Below are 12,660 nucleotides of genomic sequence, written 5' to 3'. Positions count from 1 at the left end.
ATTTTTAACCATACTGCTGTTGATTGTCAAACAATTGTGTGAGCGTTCACTCTCCATGCGATCCATATGAACATCATATATCGTACATTTGTATAAGTTTACATGTGTATGTTACAGGTTGGGACAACATAGGGTACAACTTTTTGATTGGTGAAGATGGGAATGCGTATGAGGGCCGAGGACCCGATTCAATAGGAGCCCATACACTGGGTTACAACGCTTTTAGCATTGGTCAGAACTTGATATTGTTTATACCACCATAAAGCATTGATCAGCAATCCGTGTTTGCCCAACTATCTATTTTGTATTGCTTATAGGAGTTATAAGATTGATCACTGTTTGTTATCTCCACCTTGCATTACCACAGCTTAGAATAAAGATCTAACATTTTGGGTTCTTGGTTTTAGGTTTTCAGTTTCTTAAAGATTTACAAAACCTAAATTAACATGTTATCAAAAGATTTGATTTTTAAAAACTCGTAAAAATCATAAAAACATAAATTCTGTGTGCTCCTTTCCAAAATCAATAATTTTAGGTCACCTGAGTAAACACAGGTGACCTATTCAATTGTAATTGGTTGTCGTCCGTTGTCGTGCGTTAACAATTGAACATTTTAAACTTCTTGATACCTACAATTCCAATTCTTTTCAAATTTGGTATGAAGCATCTTTGGAAAAGGGGAGACACAAATTGTATCCTTGAGGCCTTAGGGGCAGGGCAAAAACTGCCAAAAATCGTCTAATTTTCTTCTTCTCTACAACCGCACATGTGTAAGAAATACCAAATGAATAATGATGTAGAGCAGGAAGACCTCTACCAAAATTGTAAATTTGATGATCCCGGGGGTAGGGGTTTTGGTGTTAGGGTGGGGCCAAAATGGGAAGTTATTAAATGTGTGAACAATAGAATTTTTTATCTTCTTGATAACTACAATTTCAATTCTTCTTAAATTTGGTATGAAGCATCTTTGGAAGAAGGGCACATAAATTGTAAATTTCATGACTCCTGTACCCCTGGGGCCTTAGGGGCGGGACAAAAACTGCCAAAATTAACCAATTTATAAAAATGTAGCGCAAGAAGGAGTACCAAAATTGTAAATTTCATGATCCCCGGGGTAGGGGTTCTGACCCCAGGGCGGGGCCAATCTTAGTATATAGTGTTGATGTGTAAAACACTTAAATAACATCTTCTTTGGTACTATTGAAACTAAATGGATATTTAGAAAGAGTAGGTAGTCCTTTACCAAAATTTGAAATGATTGCAAAGTGATGTAAACATTATAATACTGATTTGAAGGACTTTTTAAAGTTTGCTGATACCGTATAAAACTAAATGCATATTTAGGAATAGCAAAAAAGGATGTACAAAAAATGATCAATTTCACAACCCACGGTTTGGACTCTAGGATGGGTCCAAATCAGTCATATCGTTTGATATTAATACATATACTGTATTATGTAAAGCCTTCCATCAATGTATGCACTTTTGAGGGCACTGAAGTTTTAAGAACACATCTTGTTTTATACTGTTGCTGAACATTAGAATTTAGCTTAGATATTCACAACAGGAATTCATTTCTAGATTCCATAGCCCTTTTGAGTTGTGACACTTTTAACTAGTACTCAGGTGACAGATAAGGCCTGTGGGCCTCTTATTATATAATTCAAACTCTCTTCATTTCCTAAACTATCTTTTCAAATAAAATGCACCATGAGTCTATGCATATTTATCGATGATATCATCGAGAATTTCTCGATTAGTAAGAAATCAAAATTCTTTTCAGGTATATGTTTTATTGGAAACTACAATCTTCGTTTACCGAACCCAAAAGCTTTGGACACATCTAAAAGGCTTATAAAGTGGCTCGTTGAGAGTGGAAAGATACCAGAAAACTACACCTTGAAAGGACATCGAGATCTGAGACCAACAGAGAGTCCAGGCCAATTACTCTACCAGGAAATCCAAAACTGGCCTCACTATAGACAAACTGCCCAATATCAGAAATGAAATACACATTCATGTATACCATAGAGGAATACTGCATAATTTCATATGCATTAAATAAAATTATTTTCCTGAAAATAATGACAAGTGCCAGTATTCATAAATTATCAACATGTTTATTTTGTATCATCTTATGATATCCTAAAACAAGTAAAGATAATATGTTCAAGTTCCATATGTCATAAATAACAATGAGCATGATTCCAAGACCTGGCCCTGGGATCATGAAACGTTCACTTTATCAAAATCATAGAAACCAAGCAGCTCCGCAGATGTTTTCTGTAAAATCATATCACCATAATACTGTTCTCTAGTTAATAAACATCTTGCATAAGACTGAAATATTGACTGAAGTACAAGTCTGTTTCATGATCCCAAAACCGGGTATCTTCGAAATTCCTTACAGCTGTATCCTAAGTGGGAAGGATGGTATTTTTGTTTCAACTATAGCATATTCATGCTAGTGCTATCTCCGTTGTCTTGAGCCAGCAAATGCCGATTTAGGTCGGTCTGGAAGTTGAATTTGATCTCCGCTACTACTTTCCCTTGTTAAAACAAATCTACGCACATGCTGGTGGACTTCATCCGAAGATGGCGATTCATGACTGTTGCAGACCTTGGTGCGAACGAATACAGTACCCCCTGGTTTGGGAACTTTAAGTTCGAAGTTGTTTTCCTGTTAAAAGAAAAGAATTCCTTTAACCGTTTCTCAAACAAAAACAAAAAAAAGAATCGCAAAATATATACATTTATAAAGAAGCTGCAAACAAAAACTCTAAAAATTGCCATTTTCGAAACTGGTCCGCTACCACAATCTATAAAATATATGTCAGGGTTTGTTTCCTGTCTATTTATTTTTTACACCTGATTACAAGTGTGAAAGGGGGATACAATGGTTTTCTTTATAATATTCCTCTGTGATTTACATTCTAATTTAAAAAGCATTTACTCTATATAATATCAAAGTGTACTTGCATCTCGGTCATCCTGGATAGAAAATCTTTTTAGATGCGACACTTTTGGTGCGTCCTTATTGTTTGTTGTCTTCTCAAGTTTGTCACAGAAACCTTTTATTTTATCTTCCAGTCTGATAAGATTTCCTTCGCTAGTCTCCCAGTCAAAATATGCATCGTCGTTTGGTAAAGTTATCTCGCTAGATTTGCCATTGAAAACCCGCATATCGTTTATCAGTTCTTCTCTAGCTGTGGCGGAGCAGATGATTCTGGATCTATTTTCGTACTTTTCTCGATGAATGTTGTCCAATTGTTTAAACAAACTATCATTATCAGTGATCATCATGTTGTCCCTTTCACCCTCTAAATCTCCACATTCAGTTAAGAATACTCGATCATTCTCTGAAACCGGACGGGTTCGCTCTTTCATCGATGCTAGACTTGTCAATCCTATGGCAGTACGTGGTCGTTGTTGAACATTACGTTGAACCGTCATTCCATAATCGCTGAACGGTCTGATCCTACTCATTGAAGGGCTTAGCAACTCCTGTTCAGCATTAGCAGTTTTCAGTTGCTTCATACTTCTAGCAACTTTTCTTTTTGGCACCTGGTACAAGCTTCGCTTTCCCGACTGTGCTATACCTTTGGCCAGTTTGTTTCTATGCTCCATCATCTCTGCCCTTCTTATCGTCTTGTTTCGATAATAGAGAGCATTAGGAACGAACGGTTCAATCATAGGCACTTTGCCTTTGAGATACAGATCGATCAACTGCTCCATCAGTTGTTCCTTTTCTTTGTCTAACTCAGTAATCTGTTGCCGAAGCTGAATGTTAATTTGTCTTTTAGGTAATTTTTCTCTTAGTTTTTCAACAAGATTATTCAACAATGGGATTTTTGACCCCTTGGTTGTATGACAACGGCACTGTAACTTTTGCAAAGCCCTCTGACATATCTTGGTGATCGTTTGCGGGTTTTTCTTTGCTACCAAGCGATCGTAATTCTTTGCATCCAGTACCATTACAGTCGCATTGGAGTTGCATATGACAGAATTGACGGAAGTGTCGAGTTCTAATGCCATCTCAATGTCACCTTAAATTTAATTTAAATCAACTTCTTTAATCAGCAGAGTTAGCAATGTTGAAGGCTACTTTGATGAAGACCGATGTATAATTAGTTACCTATGACGTCGTGCTTTTCCACACAGCAGAGTTCGACAGACATACTTCGATGACGTTTCTCGGCAGCTACGTAACCGTCTCGCCTGCGCACGCGCACATGTTGCTGTAGCACATCACGCTCCGTCTCCCCTCTTGGTTTTATATGATTCAACCTGTAGTTATGAAGATTTCTTATAAATTTAACCTTAAATTCTGAAGGCTTTTTTCCACTTTACGAGGGCTGTTCGATATGTAATGTGTATTGTACCACAGCGCGATAACGCTTTGTACGATTTCGTGGATGATGATACTCTTGAATAACTCTATTCAATAACTTTCCAACGGTATAAACATGAGCGTTCAGCTCCTTATAGTCATTTCAAAAGAACCAGTCGTTGACCACTGTTGTAAAAATGGTTGGGAAACGGGTTGAGAATATTGAAGAAATTAGACCTTATATAAAAATTCGCACAAAACTCGGTCATTCGGTAATGCAGATTTTTACTGAATCGGGTGATAAGTTATCTTTTGAGACAGTTCGTAGATGAAGAAAGAAATGTCTGACTGGGACATAGTCCGTCAAAGATGCGGCAAAATCTGGTCGACCTGTGACTGTAACAGGCAGGGCAAATGTCTCAAAAGTCAGGGAAATACTTGAAAGTGATGGCAGATACACGATTCGTGATATTGCCAAAGCTGTAGACATATCGCTATCGCGGGTGCATTTCATTTTAAAGCGTATTTTGAAAGTACGAAATATTTCTGCCAGATGGATACCGCATATATTGACAGATGACCAAAACGGGTACGAGTACAAACCGCTAAGCAATTACTCAAAATGTTTCCCAAATTCAATCAAAGACAATTTGCAAATATTGTTACTGGTGACGAAACATGGGTTTACTATTTCGAACCAGTAAGAAAAATTGGAAACAAAATATGGCTTACTAAACACGGTAGAAGGCCTGTAGTTATCAAAAGAACCATAAGCACAAAGAAGATTCTTCATTGCATATTCTTCTCATGTGATGGTACATCGTACATCGTAAAGCCGTACAAATTCCGGTGCCGAAGGGCAAAAGTGTTACAGGTTGGTAATACCGAGATATTATACTAAAAAAGCTCAAGAAATATCATAAATGACGCCCTGTGTCAGGATTTAGGCATGTTCGTCAACTTCATGATAATGCTTCATCACATACATATGAGCTTGTGAAGCAAGTTTTGAAGTCGGAGAAGATTATCATCTTGCCACACCCACCATACTCTCCAGATCTAGCCCCATGTGACTTTTTGCTTTTTCCAAAACTTAAAAAGTTCTTATCTGGTCGCCGTTACAAGTCCCGACAAGCCCTTAGCTCAGCCATCAGTCAGTGCCTCAGAGGTCTACCTAAATCGGCGTATCGTGACGCATTTCAGAAATAGATTCAGAGATTGAAATTATGTATTTCAAACCGCGGAGAATACTTTGAAGGGATGTAATGTTCATTTCACTATTTGAGTCGAATGCTTTTGAGGTATCGTACAATACACATTACATATCGAACAGCCCTCGTACAGGTTGATTGAAATAAAATTTACATTAATAATTGATCCCGTCTCCATTTTAAAAATACAATGGCTTACCCATTCAGCTGATTTTGTATAGGTACAGACTTCTGAATGAGAATACTTGGGTATTGACAGGAATGCTGAGTCGGATTCATAACTATCTTCGCTTGTCCTCTAAAATAAGGAGCATACTCATTCATATAAAATGCAGAAGAAATAATCATTTACCAAATATATATAAATTATATCCATCTTCACTAGCCACGGGTGTCGTCTCATTCAATTCTCTTTTCACGCAAAAGAAAAAAGGAGCTATTCGTCTCTCTTGATTGTCAAATTTATAGAATGATGCGTTTATAAAAAATACCTACTGAACTATAAAGAGTAGCCCCGGAGGTGGGTTTCCTTGCTTAACAATAGTAGATCCGTAATAGTAGTGTTCTTTTCTTAAACTCATCTCCAGTAGTTTCTTGAATTTGGGGGACCAGTTACTAAAGAAAGGACACGTTTTGATGAAATCTCGTCTTTCACGGTACTCCTCCTCTTGCTTGGCCTTAAATAAATATTTGTGTCGCCTACATTATTCATTTAAAAACGAATCTTTATTTGATTTTGTTAGTCTTGTGACTTCCACCTAAACGATTTAAATCAGTGGAAAGCGCATTATAAGAGATACAACACAATCTGTTGAACATTTAAATATCCTACCTTCATGGAACGGTTGAAAAGTTCCCTACTAATGACCAGGAGGTCGGTTTCCTCGTCTGCTATCACGGTAGCGTTACGTACCGAATCCTCTGACATCAGGGCCAACTCACCGAAACTTTTCCCCTCCTCTGTGCAAACCATCACAGAAATATTATTTAAACGCATGCATTATTCAGAAAATCGTTCAAAAATCTAATTTGATAAAATGTATAAGCTATAGCACAAAATTTTATCATAACAACGCAAGGGACAAAAAAATTCTATCCCTGCTTTATTGGGACGCGTGAAATGTTTTATAGTAGTATTTTAATGAAATATTGATAAAATAAGACGGGTAATCCAACTGATATCTGGCTGTCACATTTCAGCGATAAGTCAGAGATCTTACATGCAAGATCTCAGAATAGATAGATAAGAAATAACTCTAGAGTACAGACCAAACTAATATATACATGGAATATGAAATCTAATATCTGTAAGAGAACTTTTTTCGGTCAGAGTAACTGGAGAGGAGTAAATCTCATATCATGGGTGATGGCAAATGAGAAATTAGACATACCATAATGAATAATGAATTTCCCGAACTTTGACCTCTCCACTGCTTTTGTCACTCCAGACTGTTTGTTCTTTTCCTGTTTGTTCTTACAATCGTCTGCACCATCGTCTCCATCCTCGGTTTTTCTGTCCATTATTGAAGAATCTATCGTCTGATTCGTGTCGTCTGGTGGTAGGGCGTCATCGTCTGATTTCTGGGTATCGATGAGCACTGACGTTTTACCAGTCAACATTATGAAGAAGCTGCAACAAAATACTTTCTTAGAAATGTCTTTCTCTTCTCACCCCATATCCTTACGACGGAATTTCTTATAAATCGACCAAAAGCCGCCCTTGTCAGAACATACGAATTATTGTCATCAGATTTAGTAACGAAACCATTTGTTAATAGCTCTCCAAATAATTTCAAAATAATTCTTCTGAACGCCTTGGTTCGTCTTGTATATGGTTTACTAAAACTCAGTTTATGTAACGCAAATCTCCCAATCCAGTTAGTATAAAGAGGTGGGTGATTTTTTGAGATATTTTATTTGCAGCATTGTCAGATAAGTAAACAAATTATTTCCTTGATTGAATGTCTTTTAAATTTTAATATCTTAGCGGAAAGTGGTCTACACAAATCATTGAGAATAACAATCGCGGTAGAAGAGATTTTAACATTACATATTATGTTAATCAAATTGAACATATTTTCAAAGAACTGAACGATACAACTAAACGATTGACACCACTACTTCAAAACTGACACGCACCTTTTTTCAATTTTCAGTCGGACAATTTCATGTTAATTTGACACATGGAAAATACTGACATTTTTATTTCTTTCCACAATTGAAAAATACGTATATAAAGGGCCAAGTGTTAAGACTTCAAGACACGTATTGCAATTCCAAATAATACAGTATGAGTACGGAATATTGCAACATCATATATTACATTTGATCCGAGATCTATCTTCCACCATTCTAATATGATTATATATTTATTTTGTATTCTTTATGGTAGTTATGAGATTGATCACCGTTCTTTATCTTCACCTTTTATGCTTTAAGCAAATACTTTGAGCATTATCTACACATAATTCCGATCTTCTTTCTTTTTTAAACCCACGTAAATTCAGATACATCTAGTGCGAGTGATTTTAACAAAATTAAATTCAAGAGTGACGTTTCCTTTTCATGAAATTGTTCCACGTCTACATGTCCATGTAATTCTGTTTAAACTTTCTGCTGAAAAAACACATCATCTTGGTGTTATTTAACACGCAAAAACTGGTGCGGTGTTTACCTGTTTCCCTTTTCGCCCTGAACTATGATAACATCGTCTTTAAAAGCTTTCAGGTACGCACAGTTTCGTATTACATCTGTCAAAACACCTGGAATAAAAAAAAGGAAAGAAATATATATTAGCATTATACAAGGAATAAACAATGCAAAACTTTGATCTGACAGTTAAGGCAACAATCAGAAATTATGATGTGGTTGTGTGCAAGTTAACGCTGGTATGCAATGCATGCATTAACTATAACAGCACAGTATGCTTAAAAATGTACCAAACAAGGTTTCTCTCTCTCTCTCTCTCTCTCTCTCTCTCTCTCTCTCTCTCTCAACTAAGGTCGACTGGCGCGACTTCTTACAAAACAAACAATAAAATGTAAATAGAAATTAATAAGATATCTTCTTTTAATATTTTGATTTTCGACCACCTTTGCTTTGTCAAAATCTAATTCTTTCTCTGATACTAAAAGAGGCATAAACATTTCGAGAGTTAAATGCGGAGTCTGTATATTGTTATATTCTACGATTATGCAAATAAAGGATCTATGTATGTAAAGAAAAGCAATTGTGCGAATATTGATAGTATTTTATTATAAATATACTGGTTTTCTTGAAATTACAAAATATATTGATTGACGATAAATATAAAACAAGGGTCTTTGTCCGCGCCACAATCCTCGAAGGCAAATATGAATGACATGCAGCGGGTTAAGCAGTATCACCAACGAATTTAAACGTACACAAACGGAAAATATATTGAATCAACATCGTTAATGTTAACCACCATTGTCGTAAATTTACTCGCAAGATTAAATTCAAACACAGTTTCATTCAAAGATTATTGATACAAGGAGGAGGGCAATAGATGCAGTTAATATTTGAGAAGTCCTAATAATGTGTATTTTGTACTTAATAACTCGTCCGTACGACGATGCTATTGACGATAGTGTTAAAAATCGGTTGGTCTTGGCCGGACTATTGATAAACATGTCATATATTGCAAAATTCTATAGAATCATAAGTATGAAAGAGAGATTGGCATGTATGTTTCTTTTATTGGCGAGTTATTGTAATAATTTGTCGTCGTTACTCCTACCAATGCCCAATTAAGTATTCAATACCGCCAAGAGCGCGCAGTTAATTTCTTATTTTCCCAAAGAAGGTCACGCAAAATTCTGTAATATATTGGCCTTTTAATCTTTTCAAATACCAATTACGCACGAATCATCAGGCTGAGTACGTAATTAGTTTAATTAACCGATCATAGCATATGAAAATGTTCGATTTAGGAATGGAGAAGTCAATCTTTCAAAGGACGTTTCTTTCTTTGACAGAATAATTCTCGAAGTGTCAGATTTTAATCCGAAAATTGAAAAGTAACACGAGAAGGTTTTCACTGATTATTCTGCAGTACATTTAAATAAGTAGGAAGTGAGTTATAAACAAAGTAAAAATATCATGCAAAATAGTCCCTAGTATGTTAGATTTTTTATTTGGGGGGGGGGGGGGTCACATTTTCACAAAAATGTCTACATTTCCTTCGAAAGCGTTGGTTCTTACTTTGTTTAAAAAACATAATTTCTTAGTACACCTAACAGAAATGAACATGTACATAAATTTTTATATCGAACACAGTATGTTCACTAGAATTCTTTTAATCTCTCTCTCTCTCTCTCTATCTATCTATCTATCTTTCCTTTTCATTACAGTCAATTGAATATTGAACTCACTTTTATCCAGTTCCGTGAATAATGCACTCTTTTTCCGCAGCCAAGGTAACACCAGCTGAATTTCCGCTTCATTCCTCTGCGATGGAGATTTAGATATGATTCTAACAACTCTCTGCTGCATGTGCGCCATCTTCACTTATCGGATAAAACGTTAGGGCACACGGAATCACGGTAATAAACTAATTTTTTTCACCATAAAAATTGCATAACGTTTTCTCCAAAATTCGACAAACTCTTCCATTAAACTTAAGATTAGAATAGAGAAATCCTTGTGTTTAAATTGAACAGAGGTAAACACCATTAATTAAACAATCGTTCCACTTTGATATACACGAGACTTTCAACTGTCTTCAACGCAGAACTACAAAAACCAGGAGATTGACACACTGTTTTCCTCCTTTTATTCGGTTTGACATCAGTTTTTTGACATGCGTTTGCTAAGTTTTCTTTCTATACAGAATTATGTTTTTCCTCTTCTTATCATACTACAGGAAGAAAAATTATCCCAAGCACAAATATAACGCTGTCATTCTGCTCTCGATTCCATGTTTGCGGTAATACTATACCATACGTCAAATATAGACAGAAGCATGTTTAATTAGCTATTTAACGGCCGTCTTCTCGTGGTACATGTGCTGTGTACATTGGATTTAATGATCCCAAATTTTCAAGTGTTCGATACATAAATTCTATAGGCTAAAACAAGTTCCGGAAAAAAAAAATCGTTGCTGCTTTCCTCCGTTTGTTTTATTTTTAGCATAATCTTTCAATCGGGACTTTTAAACCCTTTTGTATAAATCAAGACACTTCAGCAGAATTCTGTTATGGTTACATTTCAAAGTTCAAACGATAATGTATGATCGCGATTGTAAATATTAGTTTATCACAACATTATGAATATTTGTGCTCACAAGTATACGGTTCGAAAAGGCGTTGATTTCCATGTCCAAGATTATCATTTTACTTTAATTGGCCAGAAACTTACTTCTTAAATTGAAAGGAAATCTGTTATACCTTATATAAACATTTCACAATTATTTGAGCGAACTCCTTGTCGTTTAAAATATTAATGAAGGAGAAAACCTATCTTTAAAGTGCTCTAACTTAGGTTTTGTTGAAATAATGATTTAATTTATTTTTCTTTCAATTGCTGCAGTGTGTGCTTTTCATCAATTACGCAATAATTGAGGTATATTTTCCAAGTAAGAATGTGTCAAGCTAATGCAAGTACAATTACTATAAAAGTCCAATAGTGGATTCTGGGGGTTTTCAAAAGGAGGCAATCAAGGATGGGGCTAATGCCAATGGCAGTATCCCTTTAGGGCCAAAGACGGGCACTATCCCTTTAGGGTATCCGAGTTTGTCTCAACGGAAATTTGGGTTTAAAAAGACGCAAATATGGTGATTTATGGACAGTATTTTGAATATTTAGAGATAGAATTGCTATTTCATACATGCAATATCAATACAATACATAAACTAGGGAAGCGATTAATTGGTCACGGTGCCTTTAAAGACGCCGGTGAATTTAGAATACTCAGGGGTGAGGGCTTGGGCCTGTCTAAATTCACCATAGATACAATATATCAGTCAAAATTCAAAATTCTACCAGGTTATTGCAAAGATCAAAGGAATGCCGCGGTCATTATTCTACAATATACCTTCATGCGTATTAACCGATTGTGAGAAAATTGACACACATCTCCCTTGCACTTCGAGTTTTGCTAATGGTACAATAAAGTCAATGACTGTTAATTATAATCAAGAAAATCATCAATATATGTTGTAAAACAAATTCATAAATGACTGAAGAACATTTGTTATTCAGTATATGATTGATTGTATATTGTTTAACATCCCTCTCGAGAATATTTCACTCAGGACTATGGAGACGTATTTAGTATAAAGTTTAAACCAATCGTCTACATTCCAAGAGCGATACACATGTAAACATGGCGATTCAAAGATAAGTTTTTCTTGAACTGTATTCAAAGCATTTAATATAATCCGTTAACATCAAATTAAATACTTGAAATATTTTTTTAAAAATAGATTTAGAATACTCCTACCATCTCGCCTTTTTCGTCAACAAAAAACGATATATAAGCGGTTTCAGAAACTGCCATGTCAGTGACCTGATTCATAGCTATATAGGAAAACGATCGGTTTTATATTTCCAAGCCAGTAGTAGAATAGAAATAAAGCAAGGGCACTCGACGTTTTAAATATCTATAATAAAAAAGAAATTGTCTTCCTGTGAATATTATGTTTACAGGAAGACAATTCTTTTATCATAGATATTTAAAACGTTGAGAGCCTGTGAAATAAAGTTCTTGTTTTCGTGTATGTTGCTTGATAACCTCCTTTGGTCTCGAAATGTTGTTTGAAATATAACACAACATTTCTCGACCTCGGAGGCTATCCTGCAACATACACGAAAACGCGACCATTATTACTCAGTTTACATATTCATGTACAAAGTATGTGTAAATATATAAACTGTATGTTTTTATTATAAATTGTTTAAAAGATTCTTTCTACACTGTATAAAGAACATGCAAGAAAGGGTAATTTCAAGTTTATAGAGTTGTCGTTTTCTATAGTGCAAGGCCATACGATGATGCTTTAAAGTTATTGCTATTTTTCTCAAGGAAACATGAAAAGACTTTAGCAGGTGCTTTGTTCTTCAAAGTTCTGAATCGTTGTCAATTGTGCAAGCAACTTT

General features: G+C 35.4%; 2 protein-coding genes across 2 annotated transcripts in view; one reads left to right on the top strand and one right to left on the bottom strand.

Annotated features, from left to right (window-relative positions):
• The window catches only part of LOC125649863 (peptidoglycan recognition protein-like), a 30,312-nt gene extending 28,227 nt beyond the window's left edge, over positions 1–2,085 (top strand). Inside the window, exons 6-7 of the mRNA XM_048877694.2 lie at positions 118–231; positions 1,784–2,085. Of these exons, the coding sequence (XP_048733651.2) occupies positions 118–231; positions 1,784–2,007 (338 nt within the window). The 3' untranslated portion in view covers positions 2,008–2,085. The remainder of the gene's footprint in view (positions 1–117; positions 232–1,783) is intronic.
• A 15-nt stretch (positions 2,086–2,100) lies between these two features.
• Positions 2,101–10,608, bottom strand: LOC125649855 (uncharacterized). The gene is made up of 9 exons (XM_048877682.2): positions 9,936–10,608; positions 8,216–8,303; positions 6,933–7,171; positions 6,374–6,501; positions 6,037–6,218; positions 5,741–5,839; positions 4,136–4,287; positions 2,980–4,046; positions 2,101–2,680 (listed from the first exon to the last, which is right to left on the bottom strand). The coding sequence occupies exons 1-9, from the start codon at positions 10,063–10,065 to the stop codon at positions 2,471–2,473; spliced, it is 2,295 nt and encodes a 764-aa protein (XP_048733639.2). The 5' UTR covers positions 10,066–10,608; the 3' UTR covers positions 2,101–2,470.
• Between the last annotated feature and the right edge of the window lie 2,052 nt (positions 10,609–12,660).

The sequence above is a fragment of the Ostrea edulis genome, chromosome 5 (genome assembly GCF_947568905.1).
Source record: "Ostrea edulis chromosome 5, xbOstEdul1.1, whole genome shotgun sequence".
Classification (NCBI taxonomy): domain Eukaryota; kingdom Metazoa; phylum Mollusca; class Bivalvia; order Ostreida; family Ostreidae; genus Ostrea; species Ostrea edulis.
The sequence above is the reverse complement of the archived record's forward strand: the minus strand, read 5'-3'. Positions and strand labels throughout refer to the sequence as shown.